Raw genomic sequence first — 25,117 nt, forward strand, 5'->3', positions numbered from 1 at the left:
AATATATATATTGTTTCAAACAGTAACTTAAAAATTGAAGCTTAGAAGTCAATTCAAAGCTCTGCCTAAACTTATTCAAAGTTCCTATTAATCCGCCAACGCAAACATATTAACGTCTCTAATCAAAGTGAATTCGATAATTTCAGCCAATCAGAATCCAGTATAGAGGCCTCTCAATCCGGCACGAACTTCAAGATCAAATCCTAACCGTCCAATCATTTTTAGAAAACACAACTAACTCATTTACTAACCGTAGATCATGGATTAGAAAAGCACAGGGATAATCATTCTGAACCGTCAGATATACAGTTTTGATAACACGATACCCCCACAACACGTTATATATATAATCCTTAACCTCCGCTCTTCGAGAACTTTTTTATTTACAAAACAAAAAGAGAGAAGAAGAAGAAGAAAAAAAGAAGATTTCATCAGAGGTTAGTCAGCTGTTTTCCTGCTTATATTTTTGAATTTCTCTTGTATATATGATATATGAAGAAATTGATCGGTTATATTTTCCTTTTTTTCTGTGGAAAATTTAGGGTTAGGGTTTCTGACTATCTTCTAAGTTAGAATTGTAGGTGTAGCTGCATAAAGTTAGGGGTTTTACGGAATGTTTGATTTCTATAATATTTTAGGGATTTAACTCTTCTACTTTGGTTCCTATAATAGTTTCCGAGTTTGCTGTTCTATTTTAGGGATTTTAATTGCTCCTTTTTTTTTTGTGAAATAGAGACTGCTTGGATTGGATTCAACCCTGATTATCTTGTTCCAAATTTGAATATGTTTTCCTTTGTTTTTTTTTTTCGAATTTCCTAAAGTATTAGGACTAGTCAGCTGCTTTTGACACTCATGTTATTTGGACCATATTTGAAAAAATCATAGATGAAAAAGGTGTTTTGCTCCAAGTAGCTATTATGATGTCATTATTTTGGGTACATAGGGAGTATATAGTATGAAGCGATGTAATGTTCTTGGGATTTGTACAGTATGGGCGTCAATTTCAATTGCTATGGATTTTCCCCTTCTTGTTTAGTGCAAGTTTGATGAACTTCATCTTTTATTTTGCTAGATTCTTGGTATGCTTTTCATGTATTAATGCAAAATCGAGTCTTTCTCAAGTCTTTGTACTCATAAGAGAATGCTAGCGCGAGACGACACATTATTTTGGTGATAAATTGAACATGGATTTCTATTGTTCTGAACACATTTGGAAAAAATCATTGTAAAATTATATATTTCCCTCCAAATAGCTATTGCAATGTCATTCTTTTTTTGGTCATAGCGAGTATATTGCATGAAGCAATCTTATGTTCTTCAAATTTGCTCATTTTGGGGGTTGTCTCTGTTTAATCATCAACTTCCTATGGTGTAAGTTGATTGTTGAAATCTTTCATTTAGCTTTCACTACCTTGTATTTAGTGCAAAGTTGTAATCTTTCATTTGTCTTTCTTATTAATCTTGTGAAATTCTGGGTGCCTTTCTTCTTTAATATTAAAATTAAGTTTTTCTCATGTCTGGATTAAAGTAAATAATTGTTGGATTATGGTTTTCAGATGGCTCGTACCAAGCAAACTGCTCGTAAGTCTACAGGAGGAAAGGCTCCAAGGAAGCAACTTGCTACCAAGGTCTATTTCCTTCTAGTTTATTCTTGGTCTTCACTAAAATGTTTTTTCAATATGTATTAGTTTTTAATTTTGTATTTTATGTGTATTAGGCTGCTCGTAAGTCTGCTCCTACCACTGGTGGTGTGAAGAAGCCACATAGATACCGCCCTGGTACTGTTGCTCTTCGGTAAGTACATTTTCTTAGATTACTTCTGGTTGTCTTTAGGGTTTATCAATGTAAATTGCAGCTTAATTAGCATTATATGTTTGCAGTGAAATCCGTAAGTACCAGAAGAGTACTGAGCTCTTGATCAGGAAGCTTCCGTTCCAGAGGCTTGTTCGTGAAATTGCCCAGGACTTTAAGGTAGATTTTGTGGATTAATTATTTGGTTTATTGATTCTGAATTTGATACTGTTATGGTAAGGAAGATGTAGTAGCCTATGTTGTTTTTCTGGTGATTGATCATTCTTTTTGTATTTCAGACTGATCTGCGTTTCCAGAGTCATGCTGTCCTGGCTCTGCAGGAGGCTGCTGAGGCCTACTTGGTGGGTCTATTTGAGGACACTAACCTTTGTGCCATTCACGCCAAGCGTGTGACAATTATGCCCAAGGACATTCAACTTGCCAGACGAATTAGGGGCGAGCGTGCTTAATATGATCAACTCTAGCTAGTAGCATTGTTTGTCCTTTCTTGCTCTTCTTTGTTAGACATAAAGGCAGTAACTAAATCTAGTAGTAGGGCTTGTTGCTTTGAATTTGTTGGTGGCTGGTGGTGTGCTGTAATTTGTTGGTGTTTTTTTGGAGAAGGGGAAAAACATGATATTTTGTTTGGATCTCTAATGTTTTGTTGTCACACCACTGGTGTCGAACAATGTTCAGTGTTTTCTTCTAATGGTTAGTTCAAGTTGTTGTGGATAAATGATTATACTGTGCTCTTCGTAAACATAGGATGCATTTGTACCATTTAAATGGATGCTTGGATTTGGGTAGTGAAAGCGTGGACTAGGTTTTCTGATGCATCTGTTGTAGTCACTATTCTGAGATTATGAGATACTTGCATCTGATCCACTTGTAGGATTACACTACACAAGATATGTTATTTTTATTGTTGTTATTTTTTATTTTTAACATTAGTATGCCTTTATAATCATATAATCGTTATCATATAATCATGATGGATAAGGAGTTTGGGCTCAAGGATGGCATTGGTCCGTCTGAAGATGCAAGAATAGAGCCAACTAGGAAAAGCAAAAGAACTAAAAGACTACCACAAAGGCTTTCGGGCTTTAAATGAGATCCGGGTTAACGAAGTGAAATGAGAATATTAGCGAGGGTACACGAATGGTTAAATGGCCAAATAGTAGAACTAATGTGGGAGGCTGAATATTGTTAAAAGCTTCCCCTCTCGTGTCTCGCTCTCCCACGCTATTTCTCTCTGTGGCTATGTCTTTTCATCCCTTTCTTTTTTGTTACTATCCTTAGTTATTGTTACTTTTGAGTGTAATTCCTTTGTTATTGTATCAATATATTAATGTCCCCATCCCCTTTCTTTCTTTTTGTAATCTTCACTTTCCTCTATCCCCGTTCTCACTATCTTATCTTGTACTGAGTTCTGTAATGTATTAGTAATCAAATCACTTTTCTTAGACTATTGTTGTTGGGGGTTCATAACATTGGTGCTTTCATTAAGAGTAATCCATGGTAGATTCCTCTGAGGCATTAGTTAGTTTAGATCGATTCACGGTGGGAATCCAGCGGGCTGGATTTGTCAGGCGGAGTGGTACTTCAACTACCATGGATTACTCTCAATGGTGAGAATTGATCTTTGATTAATTGAAACTCAATACATGGAATTAGAGAATAACAAGATGGAAATTAACATAACTAAGATAGGGACAGAAAAAAAGGGATGGAAAGACAGAGCCACAGAAGAAATAGTCGAGGGAGAGAGACCACAAAGAGAAAGTTTCTACAAAAATTCAGCCTCCCACATTAGTGCTACTACTTGGCCATTTAACCATTCGTGTGCCCTCGCTAATATTCTCATTCCAATGTACCCAATTCATTAACCCGGATCCCATATAAAACCCGAAAGCCTTTGTGGTGATCTTTTAGTTCTTTTGCTTTTCCTAGTTGGCCCAATTCTTGCATCTTCAGACGACCCAATGCCATCCTTGAGCCCAAACTCCTTATCCTTCATGACATTATCCCCATCCTCAATTAGAACCTTGTCCTCAAGGTTTGAGTAGAGCAACAATGGTAACATAAGGGAGAAGCTGTAAAGACTCAATTGTGTGTCAAACAACCAAATATCCTCAGTTAACAAATTATCTTGATAAAAGTTGTAGATCTCTTCAAGCTCAAATTTTCCTTTAATAACAGAATGCATTACATGAGCTACTTTGATGCTTGAATATGTTTTTCTCCTAGTGCAAGCCAAACAATTGAGCTATCTATTCCTTCTTTAGTGTGTTTAAAAATCATTCTTGGCATCAAGAATGCCAGAACCCTTGCCACTAATTGTTGTTGCTCATGGTTACTCTGCCTTCTACACCACACAAATACTGAAGAGCGAGAACATAGAAGGAAACACAATTTATGAATGTGCGGTGAAATTGATTCCTCTAAAGAGTTTCTCAAGTTATTTCTTTGGCTAAGAGATTAAGCAACTCTTTCTCCAATTGCATAATATGATAATGGCATGTATCTCTCGATTAAGGTTCCACCAAATAAGTTATCATCTGTAGAATGTGGCACAACCCTCAAAGAAATAATCCATAGCCGCGCTAATTGAACTAGCAAAATGCCACCTCTAGGATTAAAAAACTAAGACATTTTACGAAATTGTTGTTCAAATCCATAAGTCAAGCAGATAGAAGCACCACCACTTCTAATTGCCTTCAGAAATACACCACTAATCCTTAAACTCTCATTTGCATTTGCAACTAATACACTGTTCTTATGTCTAGCTGAAACATAATACCTTGGCGCTATGAGCCACATAATAATATTGCTCCACATACATTGCAGTTCATCAGTCTTTCCATGCCACTTAGAACCCACATCTAAACTCTCTGGTGCAAGTCCAAAAGTAGCAAATACACATTTTAAATGGAATGTCGGAACACTATAATACCTTACTCCAAGCCTTTTGTTAAAACAAGTGGCTGTCAAAAGGACACTAACCTTTGTGCACAAAGAGAAGTTGCAGCAATGTACCTCTCGAAACTTTCATCAAACAGTTGGACAACGTTGCTCGCAATAGCTATAGCTTCTTCATTCGGTATTTTTATTGGAGGTTTTGGAGCATTGTCATCACTAGTTAGCCTGGCCTCCAAATCAGCAGTAGGTGAGCAGTCAAATCCATCAGAAGAATTGAAGCTACTGCTCAGAGGAGCAAAGGCAGGCCGCTGGGCTTTATGAGGGACCAAAATTTCAAAATGAGTCTGTGAGAGATAGGCCAGACGCTCCACCGAATCTGCGAAAGCCCGTTTCTGAAAGCGCATAACCAATTTCTCAGTAAAATGTTTCCAATCAAAGAACTGGTCATTGCGGTAAAGCCAGTCGAACCAAGCGAGTGCATCGCCGCCGAGGTAGAATGAAGCGAGAGATAGCCAATAGTCCTTGGGGATACGACAAAAGTTGAAGTACCACTCCGCCTGACAAATCCAGCCCGCTAGATTCCCACCGATGAATCGATCTAATCTGGCCACTACCTCGGAGGAATCTACCATGGATTACTCTCAATGAAAGCACCAATGTTATGAATTTAACAAACAACACAATTGCAAATAGGAACTGAGAATTGATCTTTGATTAATTGAAACTCAATACATGGAATTAGGGAATAACAAGATGGAAATTAACATAACTAAGATAGGAACAGAAAGAAAGGGATGAGAAGACAAAGTCACAGAAGAAATAATCGAGGAAGAGAGACCACAGAGAGAAAGTTTCTACAAAACTTCAGCCTCCCACATTAATGCTACTATTTGGCCATTTAACCATTCGTGTGCCCTCGCTAATATTCTCATTTCAATGTACCCAATTCATTAATCCGGATCCCATATAAAGCCCAAAAGACTTTGTGGTGGTCTTTTAGTTCCTTTGCTTTTCCCAATGCCTTGTTTGAGCCCAAACTCCTTATCCATTGTGACACGATACCCCCACAACACGTTATATATATAATCTTTAACCTCCACTCTTTTAGAACTTTTTTATTTACAAAACAAAAAGAGCGAAGAAGAATAAAAAAAGAAGATTTCATCAGAGGTTAGTCAGCTGTTTTCCTGCTTATATTTTTGAATTTCTCTTGTATATATGATATATGAAGAAATTGATCGGTTATATTTTCGTTTTTTTCTGTGGAAAATTTAGGGTTAGGGTTTCTGACTATCTTCTAAGTTAGAATTGTAGGTGTAGCTGCATAAAGTTAGGGTTTTAACGGAATGTTTGATTTCTATAATATTTAGGGATTTAACTCTTCTACTTTGGTTCCTATAATAGTTTCCGAGTTTGCTGTTCTATTTTAGGGATTTTAATTGCTCCTTTTTTTTGTTGTGAAATAGAGACTGCTTGGGTTGGACTCAACCCTTCTTATCCTGTTGCTAATTTGAATATGTTTTTCTTTGATTTTTTGAATTTCCTAGAATATTAGGACTAGTCAGCTACTTTTGATACTCATGCTGTTTTAACGTATTTGGAGCAATCAAAGAAGAATAGGAGGTTTATCTTCAACTGCAAAGTTGAAATCTTCTATCGTTTTTTTAATTCTTTATTTTGTGAAATCCTTGGTGTGTGTTTTCATGTATTAGTGCGAAATATAGTCTCTCAAGTTTTGTGCTAATAAGAGATGCTAGTGTGAAGCAGCACATTATTTTGGTGCTAATTTCAACATGGAATTCTGTTGTTCTGAACATATTTGGAAAAAATAATTTCCAAAGTAAAAGATCATATAACTCACTCCATTTAGCTATTGCTATGTCATTCTTTTTGGCATAGTGAGTACATTAATATTGCATGAAGCATTCTTATGTTCTTCAAATTTGCACAATCTGGGTGTTGACTCTGTTTATGATACCACTCTTTTGTGTACATAGGGAGTATATTGTATGAAGCAATCTTATGTTCTTTGGATTTGTACAATTTTGGCGTTAGTGGTTAATCATCAATCTCAATTGCTATGGATTTTGTTCCCTTGAGATAACACATTATTTCGGTGCTAATTTCAACATGGATTTCCGTTGTCTTGACTGTATTTGGAAAAAAATCATTTTCGAAGTAAAAAATTATGTATCTCCCTCCAAATAGCTAATGCAATGTCATTCTTTTCCGGCACAGTGAGTATATTAATATTGCACGAAGCAATCTTATGTTCTTCAAATTTGCACAATCTGGGGGGTGACTCTGTTTAATCGTCAACTTCCAATGGTGCAAGTTGAAAGTCTTAATCTTTCATTTGGTTTTCACCTTCTTGTTTTTAGTGAAAAATTGAAACCCTTCATTCGTCTTGCTTCTTAATCTTATGAATTTCTGGGTGAGTTTCTTCTATAATTGCAAACTTAAGTCTTTCTCATGTCTTGATTTAAAAAAAAACTGTTGGGTTGTTGTATTCAGATGGCTCGTACCAAGCAAACTGCTCGTAAGTCTACAGGAGGAAAGGCTCCAAGGAAGCAACTTGCTACTAAGGTCTATTTCTGTTTAGTTTATTCTTGGTCTTCACTAAAATATATTTTGTATGCATTAGTTTTTAATTTTGTATCTTATGTGTATTAGGCTGCTCGTAAGTCTGCTCCTACCACTGGTGGTGTGAAGAAGCCACATAGATACCGCCCTGGTACTGTTGCTCTTCGGTAAGTGCCTTTTCTTATTTCTTTTTAAAAAACTTATGGTTGTCTTTGGAGTTTATCAATTTAATTGCATGCTTAATTAGTATTCTATGCATGCAGTGAAATCCGTAAGTACCAGAAGAGTACTGAGCTCTTGATCAGGAAGCTTCCATTCCAGAGGCTTGTTCGTGAAATTGCCCAGGACTTTAAGGTAGATGTTGTGGATTAATTTTTTGGTTTACTGGTTCTAAATTTAATACTGTTGTGGTAAGGAGGATTTAGCCTATGTTGTTTTCTGGTGATTGATCATTCTTTGTGTATTTCTTTGTTTTTTCAGACTGATCTGCGTTTCCAGAGTCATGCGGTGCTGGCTCTGCAGGAGGCTGCTGAGGCCTATCTGGTGGGTCTCTTTGAGGACACTAACCTTTGTGCCATTCATGCCAAGCGTGTGACAATTATGCCCAAGGACATTCAGCTTGCCAGGCGAATCAGGGGCGAGCGTGCTTAATTGATCAACTCTAGCTAGTAGCGTTGTTGGTCCTTGTCTGGCTTTTCTTTGTAAGACATAAAGACAGTAATTAAATCTAGTAGTAGGGCACTCGTAGTTGCTTTTGTTGGTGGCCGGAGGTGTGCTGTAATTTGTTGATGTTTAGTTTTGTAGGAGGGGTTAAGAGCACAATATTTTGTTTGGATCTCTAATGTCACACCACTGGTGTCGAACAATGTTCAGTACTTTCATCTAATGGCTAGTTTCAAGTTGTTGCGGATAATTGATTATACTGTGCTCTTCGTAAACTTAGGATGAATTTGTACCATTTAAATGGATGGCTTGGATATGGGTAGTGAAAGTGTGGACTGTTTTCTGATGCATCTGTAGTAGTCACTATTCTGAGATTCTGATATATTTGCATCTGATGCTTACATAGTAGATTCTGGTTAGAAAGCTATCACATCTGGAAAATGTAGCCTTCATTTAGAAACAATTGTATCTTGAAAGCTAGAGGCTTTATTATATGTTAATCCGTAGTTATTGGGGGTTATAGCAGAACTTGTTTAAATGAAAGAATTCATAATGTCTGCCGGCTCTTCGATGGCGTAACTCTTTCAAATTCCTAGCATTCCCCTCAGCCAGACAACAATAAATTTACTACGGGAAGATGCGATTCAACCGGCAGGACTGTTTCCATGGGGATGGGGGTAATTACATGACATTAATTCACCGTCATCAACTAACAAGTATTACAGAATGGTTATACACGAGTGTACGTGATCCAAAAAATGGCTTCTATGCACAATGCTATGGAGCATTATGCTCTTTTTTTTTTTTTTTTTTTCATATACTTTTATATCCATTTTTCTCATCTTATGTCTTCACCCTTATCCATTAGTCCCCCCCCCCCCACCAAAAAAAAAAAAAAAAAAATTCACCCACCCACCCTCTCTCTGTTTCTCTACTTTGGTTTTCTAACAAACACCCCGCCAACTTCGGGCTGTGGCATGACCAGAATGTTAGTACCTTTTTGGGCGCAACTGCTTTTGTCTACTCATTTTTAGTGGCTGTCGATATTTTTCCAAGTGTGTGTACTAGCGATTATCTTTCAAGTACAGAGCTTTTCTCGGATTCATTTGTTTCCTTTCATGCTTTATCCTTAGATAAAGTTTTATGGATTTGTCTGGTCTCTTGTTTCTTGAGTGTTGAGTTTGCATGATAACAAAGATTGATTCTTTAGCAACTTTGAGGGATTTGTGTAACAACAGTAAAATTTCTAGAATCATTTCTGCTTCCAAGCTTTGCAGAGGGGATCTCTTTGGGTAAAAAATTGATTCAACCACCCTTCTTTTTCTTGAAATAAATCCCTCCAAGGTTGACCATTTATCCAAGGTCCGAAAACTTTTTCTTTCATTCTTCATATTCTATATTCACTTTTTATCTAGGAAATTATACAAATTGATTCTTGATTCTTTTCTCCAGGATAGTGATTCTTTGGTGTAATTTGGATTATGGTTTTTTTTGGCAATTTTTTATCATTTGTGATTGTTTTAAAACATTAAAATAACTAAGCATCAATCCCCAACACGCTAGTATCAGCTGTATGAATCCTTTTTGTCCATATCACTCCATTTATATCCGTCTCAATCTGATATTATTTAAAATAATTGATTTATCCAGCATTACGAGTTGTTTACTTTTTTACTCGCATATAAATCTGACAAGGCTAAAAGGACTCTAAATAATTGGTCCATAAGTAAACGTACTAACACGACTAAATTTAATCTCGACTAATTTAATATGTTGTTTTTGCTTGTAGAATATTGGATCAATAGACTTTTAATCATGCAAGAGCAAATGAGAAAACATCAGGAGGAGGTAAAGACAATGAAGAAATTGTATATTGATACTGCTCAAGAAGCATTGAAGATTAAACAAAACAATATCAACTCTTTGGAGTTGGAGATAGAGAGAGCAGAACAGTCTCATCTTAGGAAATTGAAAGAGGAATTGAGTAATGCAAAAGAGAATAAGGCTCAGACAATGGATGTATTATCCAATTTTAAGAAAAGGGTTCATGAACTAGAAGCTGAAGTAGCGAATAGAAGATTATCCGAGTCTAAAATATTCGATTCATTGGTATTGAAGACAAAGGAGTTTGAGCAAACTAAGATTGAACTTGGAAAATCTAAGGTTGAGATATCTTCCCTGCATGAGAAGATTGAATCACTCGAGGCTTTGTCCGAGCAGAATAGCAGGCACGTGAATTGTTCTTGCGATGGGAAGATTGTTGATGCATTGGCGAAGGAAGTGGGATGTCTAAGATTTGAACTTGGATTGGCGAAGGCGAATTTGGATAAGATTCAAGAAAGAGAGAAGTTTGCTTCTTTAAAGGCTAAGGCTTTGAGTGATGAGATACTCTTGGTTAGAAAAGAACTTAAATTGGCAACTGATGCAGAAGAAAAGAGCCAAAAGGCGTTGGATGATTTAGCATTCGCGTTGAAGGAAGTTGCAAATGAAGCTACTGTGGCCAAGGAGAAACTTAATGCTTCTCAATTAGAATTAGAACAGGTAAAAGATGAGGCGCGACAATTGAAACAAATGGTCAGAAAGTCTGAAGAAGAAAAAGCTCTTGCTCAGCAAGAGACTGCTAGACTCGCGGAGTCTCTTAAAGATGCTGAGAATATGACTAGAAGAGCAAGGAAAGAAATTTACAAATCGAGGGACATAGTGAAACAGGTTATAAATGAAGCGGACGCTGCAAAAGCTGATGCTGATTTAGCTAGAGATGAAAATTCTCAACTCAAAGATGCCCTGGCTGAAAAGGAGGAATCACTTTGTTTTCTTACGCGAGAGAATGAACGCCTTAGGATTAATGAAGTTGCAGCTCATGAAAATGTCAAGGAATTAAAACGGCTACTTTCTTCGTCATCATTGAAAACTGAAGACAAGGATCAAGAAGAGGAGAAGTCACTGGTTCCATGTTATGACCTAAAACTTAGTGAGCTGAAGCTTCAACAAGAAGAGGAAGATTTAGAAGCGAAAATTCAAGACGAGTATCCTGAAAAAGCCGAGGCACTTAAGGGCTCAATATTTGATACAACAAAACAGGAATCTCATCATCGGAGAGCGTCTTCATCTGCCTCTTCAGATGATTTTGGAACACCAAGAACAGAAGATTTTGATCATCCAGATTATAATCATCTTGATAATTCAGATAGTGGTAGAAGTCCTAGTAGTAGTAGGAGGAAAAAGGCGTTGTTTCGACGAGTTGGTGACCTCATAAGGAGGAAGAGTTTCCATAAGAGGGAACCATCCAGTTAGTAGGCCTTTGTTCTGTATATACAACCTGAAATTGTACAGTTAGTTTAAGTGTTTGAAGTTTTCATGTTGCATACAAAATGCTCCATTTATCAGGAGGGTGCAGTAAACTCTTGCTATGCGCGAGATCCGGTGAAGTACAGGACCACAAGGGTTATTGTAAGCAACAAGAGGCTGTTGTCACGGCTCGAATCCATGACCTTTTGATCACATGGCAGGAACTTTACCAGTTACGCGAAGGTTCCCTTCAAAATGCTCCATTAATCAGAAGCAAAGGAATTGCAGCCTGCCAATTTTTTATATCATCAAGTTGTTATTTTAATCTTCAATATTAGCTTCATTAGATCGAAGTATGAATGTCGTTCGATGTTATAACACCATGTACATACATGATTATAATTTCATTTAGATAGTATATTGTAAACACTTCTGCATATTCTGGTTACTGAAAGAAATAACTCATGGCGTCTGTATCTTGATTCCTCCCAATATTTTTATGACTTAGGACATTAAAGATATAACTTAATATGTAGCAAGGAACCATAGTCGTCCAATGTACTCTTGAGATGTTGAATTGGAGTTGGTAATAAGGTGAAAATAATAAGATTTGTGCCATAGAAATTGCAGACTCAGGCATAAAGCTGAAATGGGGGTTTTTACCCGGTTTGACCAATATATCATAAAGCTGAAATGTTTTTTTTTTCTTTTTATATGGTGGTGTTCGGACCAACTTATGTGTGCTTCAACTAATCCATAGGTATATCAAGGCTTAAACTGATAGGAAGAAATCAGCTAGCGGATTTTCTCACCTCTAACGAAATTTGAACTATGGTCTTCCCCGTCATTCCCACTTTATTAACCGCTAGGCTATGCCATCTAGTACCTTAATGTTGTGGGAGACGTGTTTAATAGGCGCAATTTTGCTTCGGTTGAGGTTTCAATAGCCAATAGGTCATAGCTTTAGTTCAGGTCTAAATGAAAATTTTGACAAGTTTGAGGGGCCGTCGATATACTCAGCCTTCTAAATAAACTAAAAGTTTATGAGAAAAATCGCGCATGCTTAAAAAGACATCTGCCATATATTTATTGGGTTGATGTAAACACCTAGTGCGAGTAAGTTTTCACCGATTAAGACATTTGTATCGGATACATACTTATAGTTGATTCATGTAATGACAGTCATTCTATGTCCTCTTAAAGCATCAAACTAACATATAAAATCAATCAAGATCCAACAATTCAATAATTAATTCCCAATGCTTAAATTTTGGATTTTGATCACTCAATTCTTAATAGTTTAGACTTTAGAAATTGTTCGGTGGCGAGGCAATAATAGGAGATTTTGACTCGTAATTTGTACGCCTTAGATTGTATGTCCTCGTAATACACAATATAATATTAAAAAATCGAAGTCAAAGTAAAGACATAATAATAAAATCAAAAACGGAATTAAGGTTTTATATATTTACGTTCAAAATCATAGGACTACACCTAACTTTAGAGTAGAAAACCTAAATTGTTTAGGGAAAATTTCACATTAGAACAACTAAGCTACATGCTTTTCAATTTTATAGACCATATTTCAATTTACAACCAACTAGCCCAAAAATAATAGGCTAAGATTCAACATCCAACTCAAATAGGTTCTTAAAATTACTATTTAATTTTTAAAAAAGATTCCTCAAGCTTTTAAATTAATTTTCGAATCAGTAATTGTGACTCAAATGTTAATTCAACAAACCAAATTTATTTGGGTGGTGAAAATTAAATTTTTAACAAGCTTAAATATGTGGGTTTAAATTTCGAATTTGATTTTGTGAGAAATTTGGAGTGGGTGTTATTTATACTTGTTAGAAATAGTATAAGGAGGTTGTATATAAAATTTGAAGTCATTTAATGGAGATTTGGACTGGTTTTGAACAAGAATTGCAATTGAAAATCGTGGAAGAAGTTCGTCTACAAACGCTTGTATAAAGGTGTATAAAGTTGTATAAGGTGTGTTTCTACACTCATATACACTATTATACAAGATTATACATAATTATACAAAAAACTGATTTCGTCTTCTTCTTTGAATTTTTTCTGAAATTTAACTCAAATCTACTCCAAATCACTTCAAATTTAAAATTTGAACTTCTTTTGATATTTTCAATCAATTGGAACAACACCCAATCCAAACAACTAACAAATTCAAAAAAATCCATTTTCAAAAGCAAAGCTTTGAATGGCTTCAATGGCGGACTCTACTCTTCAATTTTCTTACATTGCAAGCAGGTGACACAAGAGGAGAAGCAGAAAATACACGGCCCCTTGAAGCATATGTAGAAGATGTGAGAAAAAGAGAGAGTGAAAGCAATGGTTGTGAGAATAAAGAATCCATAGCTTTTAGAAGCAATGATTGTAAGAACACAGATTTTGAATTTGCAAGTGCTTTCAAAATATGTACAATGTGAGCTAGGTGGGGTAAAACTTAAAAATATGGACCATTTTTTGTTATGGTGTGAAGTCATATGTATTTTCTTGTAATTCTTTCAATTGTTTATAATTTCGGTATTTATTAGTTTTTTTTAATTCAAGTCTAAATAGGATTAATTATAGTCAAAATAATATTGAAATAAGTTTTCTAGTTTTGTAAGAGTAGGTTTTACACTATTATAAATAGGAGTGCTAGTATCTTGTTTCTCAGTATTGAGTTTGCATGAGAATAAAACGCCCTTCTTTTTCTTGAAAGAGATCCATCCAAGGTATTAATCCTTCTCTTTGCCCTTCATATTTTTTTAATTCAATTTTATCTAGGGAATTATACAAATTGATTCTTGATTTTTCTCTTTTGGGAAGTGATTTCTTTTGTGATATGGATAATGGTTTTCGTTCAAAACTTTGGTATCTTTTCATTGCTTGTTTTTAGACAACAAAAAATCAGCTATGCCTTAATCCCAAACAAGTTGGCGTCAAGAATATAAATCATGTCCATATCGCTCTATTTAAGCATGTTTCAATCAAATATTAGCAGTAGAAGGTTTTTAAGTTTTCTATTGGCACATATATCTCTGACAAGACTAAAAACACTCCTAGCAAATACTGGACCTAAAGTAGACTAAAACTTAATCCGAACTAATTGGTATATTGTTTTCACTTGCAGACTATCAGATTAATAGAGTTTTTATCATGGAAAACCTTGAGGAGGAGATTTGGCAGATGAAAGAGGTAGCTAATGAGGCCAGAGTGAAGGCAACTGGGGAACTATTAACAGAGCTAAGGACTTCAAGGGAATTACAGTGTAATACTCGAGAAGAATTGAAGATTAAATACAAGAAAAAAATTTCTCTGAATTTGGAGATTGAGAGAGCAAAAGAGTTTCAGCTTTGGTTAGGAGAGAAAGAAGCTAGTTTAGGAAAATTGAAAGCGGAATTGAATAATGCAAAAAGGAATGAGGCTCAAGCGATGGATATATTATCCAATTTCAAGAAAAGGGTTCATGAACTAGAAGTTGAAGTAGAGAATAGAAGATTATCCGAGTCTAAAATATTCGATTCATTGGTATTGAAGACAAAGGAGTTCGAGCAAACTAGTAGTCATTGTGATGGTTCATGCCATGGGAAGGAACTGGGATGATTCGGGTCTGAACTTGGATCGATGAGGGAAAATACCGAAGAAAAGGAGAAGTATGCTTCTTCAAAGGCCAAGGTTTTGAGTGATGAGATGCTGTTGCTTAGAAAAGAACTTAAATTGGCAACTTATGCAGAAGAAAAGAGCCAAACCGAAGCAAGTAATTAGAACTAGAACAAGTAAAAGATGAGGCAAGACGATTGAAACAGATGGTCAGAAACACTGAGGCTAGGTACCAAAAGCTTTTGGATGAAGCAAAACAGGAAACTCTTGCTCAGCAGGAGACTGCAAGACTCGTCGAGTCTCTTAAAGATGCTAAACATATGACTAGAGCAGCAAGGGAAGAAATTTACAAATTGAGGGACATATTGAAGCAGGTTATAAATGAAGCGAACGTTGCAAAAGCTGCTGCTGATTTAGCTAAAGATGAAAATTTTCAACTCAAAGATTCCCTAGCTAAGGAAATTTCTTGCTCGAGAGATTGGACAAGTAGCCAAGGAAATTTTCAGCGTCGAACCTATTGAGCTGCTTCAACAAGAATCGGAAGATTTAGAAGCAAAAATTCAAGATGAGGATCCAGAAAAGGCCGAGGCACCAAAATCAGAGCCCCATACACCAAAACAGGTATCTCATCATCGGAGAGCATCCTCATCTACCTTCTCAGACGATTTTGGAACACCTAGAGCAGAATTCTCTGATCACTCAGATACTGATTGAATCATAGTAGGAAGAGAAAAGTATTATTTCATAGAGTTGGTGACCTCAATATTAGGCCTTCGTTTTTTAGATACAACTTGGAATGGTATAGTTATTTTCAGTTTTGAAGTTTTAATACTATGCATATATTCTTCATTTATCACATGACAAGAAATTGCACCCTTACAAGTGTGTTATTTATTCAGTTGTTCTTTTATTCTTCAGTGTTAGCTTCATTAGACCTAAGCATGAATGCCCAGTCTATGTTATGAGTTATAACATCAAGTGCATGATAATAATTTCACTTAAATAGTTATTTCAAATCATTTTGAGTATTCTGTTTGCTGAAAGGAATAAATCATGGCGCCTGCATCTTTGTTGCTTCTAAGATTAGGGTGCTTCTCTGTGCAGTGTTGTATAACTTAGGACATTATAATATTTATGCCATAGACATTCTAGTCATCCAATGCATTCGTGAGATATTGAAATGGAGTTGGAAATAAGGTGAAGAAGAACAAGATTTGTTCACCAAGAATTAGATGCATTAGAACCTTGCACCCAAATGTTGTATGTTTTTATTCGACGAACAAACAAGGACCTTAGCCTGGATACCATAAGAACTATAGAGATAGATATAGGATGAACAAGGTTAGTGGTAGACTTGTTGTCGCGCCAATAAAATCTAATACCCTTTCCGTTCCATTTTATGTTACACTTTTTCCTTTTTAGTCCGTCCCAAGAAGAAGAATAACACATGTCTATATTTAGTAATAATTCAACTTTAAATATGCCCTTATGGGAAAAATCAGTTGCGGCTTTAAAGTTTACCTTATCTCATTAAGCTTACCCTTAATGAGATAATTTCTAGCCATAAATTTCTATGGATTATTTTAGACCACAAGTTTCAAAAGTCTTTATCTCTTAAATTTCGTGCCCAGTCAAACACCTTCACGTAAATTGGGACAGAGGGAGTAAAACATATCCATGAGCTCGAGTCATCAAGAGAATGGGGAAAGGAAAACCTGTTTGGTTATTGGGCAAAAGGGTTTGTGGGGTGGGCTTTACCATTTCCAACTTACATCACAAACTAAAGCCAAAACACTATGTAAACATGGTGAACAAGACAATGAAATTGGTAAATTTAAATGGAGAACAAATGCTCAATTGATCATTCCAATCAGGAAAAAGAAGCATCCAAATACAGGAGAGCTGCAGAGATAAATAATGATATTTGAACTCATGACCCAAAGCAAACAAGTTGAAATCCTATATCAGAACTGAACGCAAGTGAAAGCGTCCTACTTCCCCATATTCATCTCCATACAAACAAAACGCCAGACATGCACAGAGCTGGACCTTTCTTTAATGAACAACAACTTACAATTTTTAGGTCTCACAAATCATAGGGGAGTTAGAACTGCAAAGAGCTTAATTAAACCAATGAGCAAAGTTTAACATGGCATTCAAATCCTGAATTAAAGATTTTCACCACTTTTAGTGCTCCTCATTATCAGGTTTTGCTACTTCTTTCATCTCTTCTGTTCCCTCGTCCTGCAAAAAACCCCATACATGACTTAGCAAAATGATCACACAAGTATTAAAGGAACAATCTCATCAACAAGAGAATAGAAAGAACTTGCCTGCATGTCCGAGGTCCACAAAGTCAGATTATCGCGAAGAAGCTGCATTATCAACGTGCTATCCTTGTAGGACTCCTCCCCCAATGTGTCCAGCTCAGCGATCGCCTCATCAAAGGCCTTTTAACATAAACACAACCATAAGTAAGATATCTGAATTCCTACTAAATATTCAAATTAAAACAACAAATCATGACTTTTTTGCTTACCTGTTTGGCAAGATTACAGGCACGATCAGGAGAATTCAATATCTCATAATAAAATACAGAGAAATTGAGAGCAAGCCCCAATCGAATAGGATGTGTAGGTGCCAGTTCCGCATTTGCAATATCCTAAGAAAAAACAAGATGAATATTTCAATTTCACACTTCAATACAATGTAAAGTCAAAATTTTCTTTAGCATTTGCATGCTTCTTCATCAGGACAAAAAAGCTGGCCCGATTGCTTACGTTTGCATATTCTCCCCGTATTTCTCATTAATCAGGACGAAAATTTGATGCAATTAATAACAAGATCAAAACTGGATATTTCTATTCCGGCATTTGCATGATTTTTCATCAGTTTTTAATAAAACAAGAAGAGAATTTGTTGCAGCTGATTAAAAAAAATCAAAAGCAAACCTGAGCGGACTTGTAAGATGAAAGAGTATTCTCAGCAGCTTCCTTTCTCTCAGCTCCGGTCTTAAACTCAGCCAAATACCGGTGATAATCTCCTTTCATTTTCAAATAAAACACCTTAGAATCTCCGGTTGACGCAGCGCGGATGAGATTTGAATCGAGCAGCTTGAGGATACCGTTACAGATCGAGGTCAACTCCGACTCGATCTTAGATCTGTAAGTTTTAATAGAGGTCACATGATCTTCGTTGCCTCGGCTCTCTTCTTTTTGCTCGATAGAGGAAATGATTCGCCACGAGGCTCGCCGTGCTCCGATCACGTTTTTGTATGCTACGGATAGAAGATTACGTTCTTCGATAGTGAGTTCCTCGCCGCCGTCCGCGGCGGTTACGACCTTCTCCATAAAATCTACCATCTCCTCGTACCGCTCAGCTTGCTCCGCAAGCTTCGCCATGTATACGAACTCATCGCGCGACGACGACATCGATGTTTGAAGGGAGAGAGAGAGAACTGGGAATATGAAATGAAAGAGCGGTTTGGGGATTCTTCTGATTTCAAGTTTGATTTTTGTGCGCGCTAATTGAGGCTTTCAGATTTGTGGGCCAGGGCCATAGGAAACTCTAGCCTCTAGGTTTTGGCCATGATTGTTGACTGGGACGAGAAGAAGTTCTCCTAGTGCACCTTGGATTGGTATGCTTCACACAACCAAAATGGTAGGTGTGCCAACAATGTTCATGGGTGTGAGATCTTTCGGGAAAAATTATACGGGGTTGATTCAAAACGAACAATATCATATTATGTTAAAAGTATTATTAGATCGTTTTAGCCCAACAACTTGTGTCAAAGCTCAAGTTCGATGGAATGAATATGATGATGACGACTGAGTGATGGTGCAAGGCTTGGTTTGCTTACTCTTACGAGTTTGGAGACGCACACACACAAAAAAGGTAGTTGGGGGCGGCGGTTGCCATAAATACTCTGAAGATGTAGATGACACACAGTAAAATTCAGAGATTGAACTGCAGCTCGTGGTAATCGGCCACATGGAACTTAATTTGAGGAGAAGACTTGTGGATCGTGGTGATAAGCCACGTGCAACTTAATTAGACGGGGATTATTAGATAGCGAATAAAGTCTCACATTGGTAGGTGAAAAAATTAGGATTCTATATATAAGATGTAGGAATATCTTAATGGTGTGAGACCTTTTGGGGGAAAACCATGCAAGTTTGCCTAAAACGGACAATATTACACCATATTAAGAGTAATATTGAGTCGTTTTGGCCCAACACAGAATTAAGAAGAATTAATCTGAATAACATCTCGCCAATTGCTATAAAAAATAAATATTGAATCTGCCTGGTTATTCGGGTAAAGACCCCAAACATTAAATCTCACCATAAATTCAGTATAAGTAATTCAGAATGTTATTCGTTGTACAAGAAAAAATTACCCCCGCGTAATCTAATGTGTCTACTTAATCTTTATACGGGTTCATAATGACTACACGAGATAAAATTTGGTTTGGTAAATTAAAGTTGGTCTGATGCATAATAGGATCTTCTGTGCACGATGGTATATTGAGGTGCCCCTGCCGGTTGTTAGAACAACGAGAGCCAGGCTGGTACGAGTGTATATGGATTGGGTTGGTTCGATTTTGATAAAAATCGAACCAAACCAACTATATCGATTTGGATTGGTTCGATTTTGGCGGGTTTTTTTGAGTTTTTCGTTACTTAAATATTATTTCAATCTTACTTTGTTAAATTTTTTATAAGTAAATATATTTAGTAAAAATGCAAAAAATTGACAAACATATTGTCACACCTCCTTTTTCACCTACACCCCGTAAGGGCGTAAAGGAGTTTTTCCAATTAAAGGACAGTCGGAACGAGATTTAGTTATTAATTATTCAAAGTCGCCATTTGGAAGATTAATAATGTCCCAAATCACCGGTTGAATCCCGAACCGAGGAAAAATATGACTCTGTATTACAGTCCGCGAATCAGAAATTCGGATAAGGAATTCTGTTAACCCGGGAGAAGGTATTAGGCATTCCCGGGTTCCGTGGTTCTAGCACGGTCGCTCAACTGTTGTATTTGATTTTATCTGATTTAATACATGTGTGCTTATGTGCCTTTTATTCACAAACCGCTTTTATTATTATTTTAAAGGAATTGCAACATCGCGAAAATGCGTCTCGAACCACATCGCAATCAACACACCCGTGGTTGTTAACACAGTTGACTCCGTTGAGATTTGAATTTGGGTCGCATCAATACGCACCCGAGTTTAGGAATGTAATTTTATTAAAATCGTGCCTAAAGAGTCTAACGCATATTTCTTTTGGGAAAAACCATGAAATTCACTAACACATGCGTTCAAATCCTTGGTCATTTCTTGGACACAAGCCATATGAAGAAATCAGCAAGGCCTGGGCCGCTTATTGATGCATTTAGGCCCAACTGCCTGCCGTCAGGCTGCGGGCTGAATCATGTGAAGCCTCAGTTCAGTGTAGACCTAGACGTCCACCACAGTTACCACAAATCATTCAACACGTTAGTAACGCAGGAAAACAACATACGCCTATTCAGATTAACTCAACAATGATCACCTTGATTTTCAATTTTTACTCAGATTATTTTAACTTTTGACGAGCTACAAGATACCACTAAGGTAAAAAGAAAAACTGGAACTAAGATGGAGAACTCATATACTTTAAATTGGCATGACAATTGAACTTAAGCTGTGAGTATGCTGTTAACGTTATGTCCTACTACTTACACAAATCAGAAATGATTTAACAAATCCTTTACAAAACGATGCCACTAACCTATCATGAATCTAACACTTTTAACTGAAGCATGCCTGAAATCAGATCACTCTGTAATTGGGTTCAAAATAATTTCGTTTGTTCTTTACTTATGAAATTCAATCAAGAGTAATGGTGACAGTCCATACAGTCCACAGTTTATACACAACCAAGTGGCACTTAACTATATTAAACAACACATATAGTATCTATTTAACTATGAATATGTAACAACCAACAGGCAGATCTCAGGATCAAAATAGGTGGGCAATTTTATTCCATTTCAAGCTTGAAGTTACAGCAGAATTTCGAGTGTGTACCTGGAAGGGTGAAATAACAAAAGAGAAGAGGTCAGCCGATACAATAACCAAACAACAGCAGTTCAGAAACAAGCTCTAAGCCCCAGGATTGTTTCAAAACCAAATAGGATCACAGGATAACCCAAAAACAGTACCAAAACGCTCAGAAACAAACCCAACAAACCACATCCAACTTAAGCAAACCAAAGTCCAACTCGAATAACCCAATACTAGTGCTCAAATGATTCTAGTGACTTTCAAACTTCAAACCTTGAGCAGAAACATCATATTTCGAGCTATTTTTGGTTTTTAAAAGGATTAGAGAATTGCACTAAGCTAGAATTGGAAAATAATCTAAGAGGAAAAAAAAGGCACTGGAACAATGTTTTTTTTTTGGTTTTCAGAGTTTTTTTTTTTTTTTGGTTTTTCTATAGAAAAGCTTAAAATTCTAAAGGAAGTTTCATATTTCAGATTTCCTTTTGAATCTGTAACTAGAGAGTATTTGGGGAATTTTTGTTGGCTTCCCCCCAAAAAAGGACCCCTCTCTAAGGCATGAGAATGCCAATTTATAGGCAACCCATGAGCGAATAATCAGATTTTTGGTTTTCTTTTTAATCCTTCTTTATTTTCAGTTTAGTCCTCTTATTTCTAACTTGTTACTCAAGTAATCCCACTAAAATTGTTGAAATCTACACTAAAGTACCACTCTAGAAGGCCCTAGAAGATTCTAGTTTTAACTACCATGTGTTGCCCAATCCTAAATGTCTAAACTACCCCTGAACTTAAGCTAAAACTACAGCTATAACCAAGACAGTTTCTTAAGCTCTGAATATACCCCAATTTAAACTCTTGTTGAATCTATCGATTGAACTCAGAATTAATGACCAAACTAACTTCCAAACGACGACTAATTAAACTGAAACTGAACTAACTAGTAATTAACCTAAACTAAAGGAACGCCAGAAATTAATTCAAACAAAACTTAGTAAAAGTAATAAATAAATCATCAACGGCTTAACTAAAAATCAAACTAAGATCAGGAATTTGAACATATTAAAATCAAACAATCAACTAGGCTTAATCAAAACAAATCAGGACACAAGATTAGACAAAAAATAAGACGCAAATCAAACTAGACATTAACCATGGAATTCACACATGCAGAAAATCAGAAAAGGAAAAAGAATTGAAATAAAAGAAAATGCCAACAAGAACTCACTAACAACAAAGAGCTCCGGCCAGTGGTTGTTTCTCCAAATCCCCCGAAATTTCTGACCCGTAATATCCCTAACCATGTGTTTTCATAAGAAAACACCTGGTTAGGGTTGTTAGGGTCCGAAATCATGGAGATTTTGCATTAGGGTTTTTGGTCGGAAACCTTCAATTTGATATTCGAGCTGTTCCAGGTAGATTCGAGAGATAGGGCTATGGGGGTTGGGTAGAGGAGGCCTAGACGGTCACATGGTGTTAATTTGGTGGTGATTGGGTTACTTTGGGTTTTGGCCAGAGAATCTTTGATCGAGGATTCAACGAGCTAGGGCGGGATTTGAAGGAAACGGGTGGTGGATTCATGATGAGGGAGAAGATGAGGTCTCGTGGTGTTATTTTGGTGGTCGATGGCATAAGTGGCGTTCGCCGGCGGTGGGGTTCCGACGAGGTAACAGGGGGTACGAGGAAGGTGAGTTATGTTTTAGGGTTTGGGAATGTTTCGGACATATTTATTAAGTCAACATGAAAGAACCACAACCGTTGGATTATGGAGAATGAAGGGCTGGGATTGATTTGCTGTGAAACGACGTCGTTTGGGCGTCTCTGGAGATGGGTCGTTTGGACCGGGTGGGGTTTGGGCTTGGGTCGGGGAAAGAAAGAGAAAAAAAATATTGGGCCTGGGTGAATCAATTGGGCATGACGCAAATCGTGGGCAGCCCTTTCTCTATTTCTTTTTGTTTTCTTTTTCCTTTTCATTTGTTTCTTTTATCTATTTTTGTATTTCATCTTGTATATTTTGTATTTTTCTGATTTTATAAAATTGAAAAAATTAAAATAAAGTCCTAATATATTTCAAAATTAAACTAATTGATTTCTAAAATTATTTTTAAAACTATTTCGGGACGAATTCACAATTAAACAATTTAAAAAATGCAAAAGTGAACTATTTTTCTTCATATTTTGTTCTAAAAAAAATTAACCCCTAATTAATACTAAAAATATGAAATTAAATCCTAAATGCAAATGCATATTTTTGTATCTTTTATATGAATTAAAATGCACAGATACAATGCAACAATTAACAGAAAATGACACCAAAATTCACAAAAAGTTGTAAAATAATAAAGAAATTGTTTTGTTTGAATTTTTGGGAATAATTTGCTTTGGGAAAAAATCACGTGCTCACTGTTGCCCCTCTTTGCCTGGAAACACGAAGAGTTTTCGTGCAAAGATAAGTGAGCGGAAATGAGCGATTTTTGCCCGTTTGAATATTCTGTGTGAAGCATTTTTTTTAAAAAGAGCTGACCGCACCCTGCTTCAGAGGTTGCCTACATATCCTGGGCTAAACAGGAATCAGGTCAGTGTAGTTCGGGAATGTCCGGTAGCTGAGACTACCAGGAGCTATGATTTCACTGCGATTGCTGCTGCTACTGCTTGCTGACCTTCCTTATTACACCATGGCAAAATAAAAGAAGCTAAACTAAACTATGACCTATGAATTACAAAATCCTATCTAAATTCTTCAAACTTGTTGTTGTACTTCCTCGTTGCCTTGTTGTCTTGTGTTTTCTTGGTAAAATCCCTTGTTGCCATTGCAAACTACAAACTGAGGTGTTGCTCCTTTCTTCAAATTGCTGAACTTGAATGTATTCCCTTGTTGTACGGGTGGGCTCCCGATTACTGAAACTTGAACTGTATGTCTCTGTTCTCCAGGCGGACTCCTGACTTCTGAATCTTGAAATTGAATGTATTCCTCTGTTATCTAGGCGGGCTCCTGACTGCTGAACTTGAACTTGAATGTATTCCTTTGTTATCTAGGCGGGCTCCTGACTGCTGAACTTGAACTTGAATATATTCCTCTGTTATCCAGGCGGGCTCCTGACTTCTAACTTGAGAGTGCTCCCTGCTCTCCAGGCGGGCTCCTGACTTCAAGATAGACAAAACAAAGAATTTGAAAGCTAAAACTTAAATTGCACTCCCTTGTTCTCCAGGCGGGCTCCTGACTTCAACTTGAAATGTATTCACTGCTCTCCAGGCGGGCTCCTGACTTCACCAAAGACAAAACAAAGAATTTGAAATCTAAAACTTAAATTGCACTCTCTTGTTCTCCAGGCGGGCTCCTGACTTCTGAGTCTGAAAGTATTCCCTGCTCTCCAGGCGGGCTCCTGAATTCAAATAGACAAAACAAAGAAAATTTTCTGCCCCAGTTTGGTGGCTGGGGCAGATGTGATTGTAAAACTAAACCATATTACCAAGTATTACTAAGGATTTGAAAGCTGGGTCCCATTATTCAGGGGGGTCCTCACAACTCTTAACTAAATGTTGGATTAAAATCTAAGTTATATCTTCTACGGGTGTGACTTTTGCTAAATCTTGCTATCTAAGAGGATCTTTAAACTACTCCCCATTATCCAGGAGGGTCCTGAAAATCAAAGGTCAAATTTTATCTTAAGGGTGACAACTTTCATGTCTGAATTATACTACCATACAACAGAGTTTACGCTAAATGTTGTTATCTAATTGAAATCTTAAAGCTAAGTCCTATTATTCAGGAGGGTCCTGGAAACTCCTAATTGAATCCTTTCTTGAACATGCCGACTTCTAAGCTAACTTATATTCTTTTGGGATACATTTATGCTAGATTATGCTATTTCTGAACTTTAAACTAGGTCCCATTTTCCAGGAGGGTCCTGAAAATAAAAAAGCAAACCTTTTTGGTGACTGCCTTTCTCCACAGAGAGTTCCCTTGAAACAAACGAACTTTGCTGCCCCTGTTTTAATCAAAGAAAATTTGTCAGTTCAAAAATGGTGGTTAGTTGGTGGCATTCTTGTTGGAGATCTTTCTGCTGCATTGTTTTGTTCCGATTGTCTTCCCGAACTGGCCCTGAACCGCTTTGACTTTCTGACTGATCTTCGAACCCCTGACTCTGACAAACCGAGTGTTCTGTACCCATGTTGTTGTTTCACACCTCTGACCCTTTTTCTGAACCTT

The 25,117-nt window shown here is 36.7% G+C and overlaps 4 protein-coding genes across 4 annotated transcripts; 3 read left to right on the forward strand and 1 right to left on the reverse strand.

Annotated features, from left to right (window-relative positions):
* Positions 1–308: 308 nt before the first annotated feature.
* LOC107801897 (histone H3.3) lies at positions 309–2,527 on the forward strand. The gene is made up of 5 exons (XM_016625309.2): positions 309–437; positions 1,557–1,628; positions 1,718–1,794; positions 1,881–1,971; positions 2,091–2,527. Exons 2-5 carry the CDS (start codon positions 1,557–1,559, stop codon positions 2,259–2,261), a joined length of 411 nt encoding a protein of 136 aa, XP_016480795.1. The 5' UTR covers positions 309–437; the 3' UTR covers positions 2,262–2,527.
* A 3,210-nt stretch (positions 2,528–5,737) lies between these two features.
* On the forward strand, positions 5,738–8,206 carry LOC107801898 (histone H3.3). The gene is made up of 5 exons (XM_016625310.2): positions 5,738–5,880; positions 7,225–7,296; positions 7,384–7,460; positions 7,557–7,647; positions 7,774–8,206. Exons 2-5 carry the CDS (start codon positions 7,225–7,227, stop codon positions 7,942–7,944), a joined length of 411 nt encoding a protein of 136 aa, XP_016480796.1. The 5' UTR covers positions 5,738–5,880; the 3' UTR covers positions 7,945–8,206.
* A 916-nt stretch (positions 8,207–9,122) lies between these two features.
* On the forward strand, positions 9,123–11,673 carry LOC107801896 (uncharacterized). Its single transcript, XM_016625308.2, has 2 exons — positions 9,123–9,318; positions 9,746–11,673. Exon 2 carries the CDS (start codon positions 9,772–9,774, stop codon positions 11,248–11,250), a length of 1,479 nt encoding a protein of 492 aa, XP_016480794.1. The 5' UTR covers positions 9,123–9,318; positions 9,746–9,771; the 3' UTR covers positions 11,251–11,673.
* A 5,286-nt stretch (positions 11,674–16,959) lies between these two features.
* Positions 16,960–18,339, reverse strand: LOC107801900 (14-3-3-like protein F). The gene is made up of 4 exons (NM_001325707.1): positions 17,811–18,339; positions 17,399–17,521; positions 17,193–17,309; positions 16,960–17,103 (listed from the first exon to the last, which is right to left on the reverse strand). The coding sequence occupies exons 1-4, from the start codon at positions 18,288–18,290 to the stop codon at positions 17,047–17,049; spliced, it is 777 nt and encodes a 258-aa protein (NP_001312636.1). The 5' UTR covers positions 18,291–18,339; the 3' UTR covers positions 16,960–17,046.
* Between the last annotated feature and the right edge of the window lie 6,778 nt (positions 18,340–25,117).

Source organism: Nicotiana tabacum, chromosome 11 (assembly GCF_000715075.1).
Source record: "Nicotiana tabacum cultivar K326 chromosome 11, ASM71507v2, whole genome shotgun sequence".
NCBI lineage: Eukaryota > Viridiplantae > Streptophyta > Magnoliopsida > Solanales > Solanaceae > Nicotiana > Nicotiana tabacum.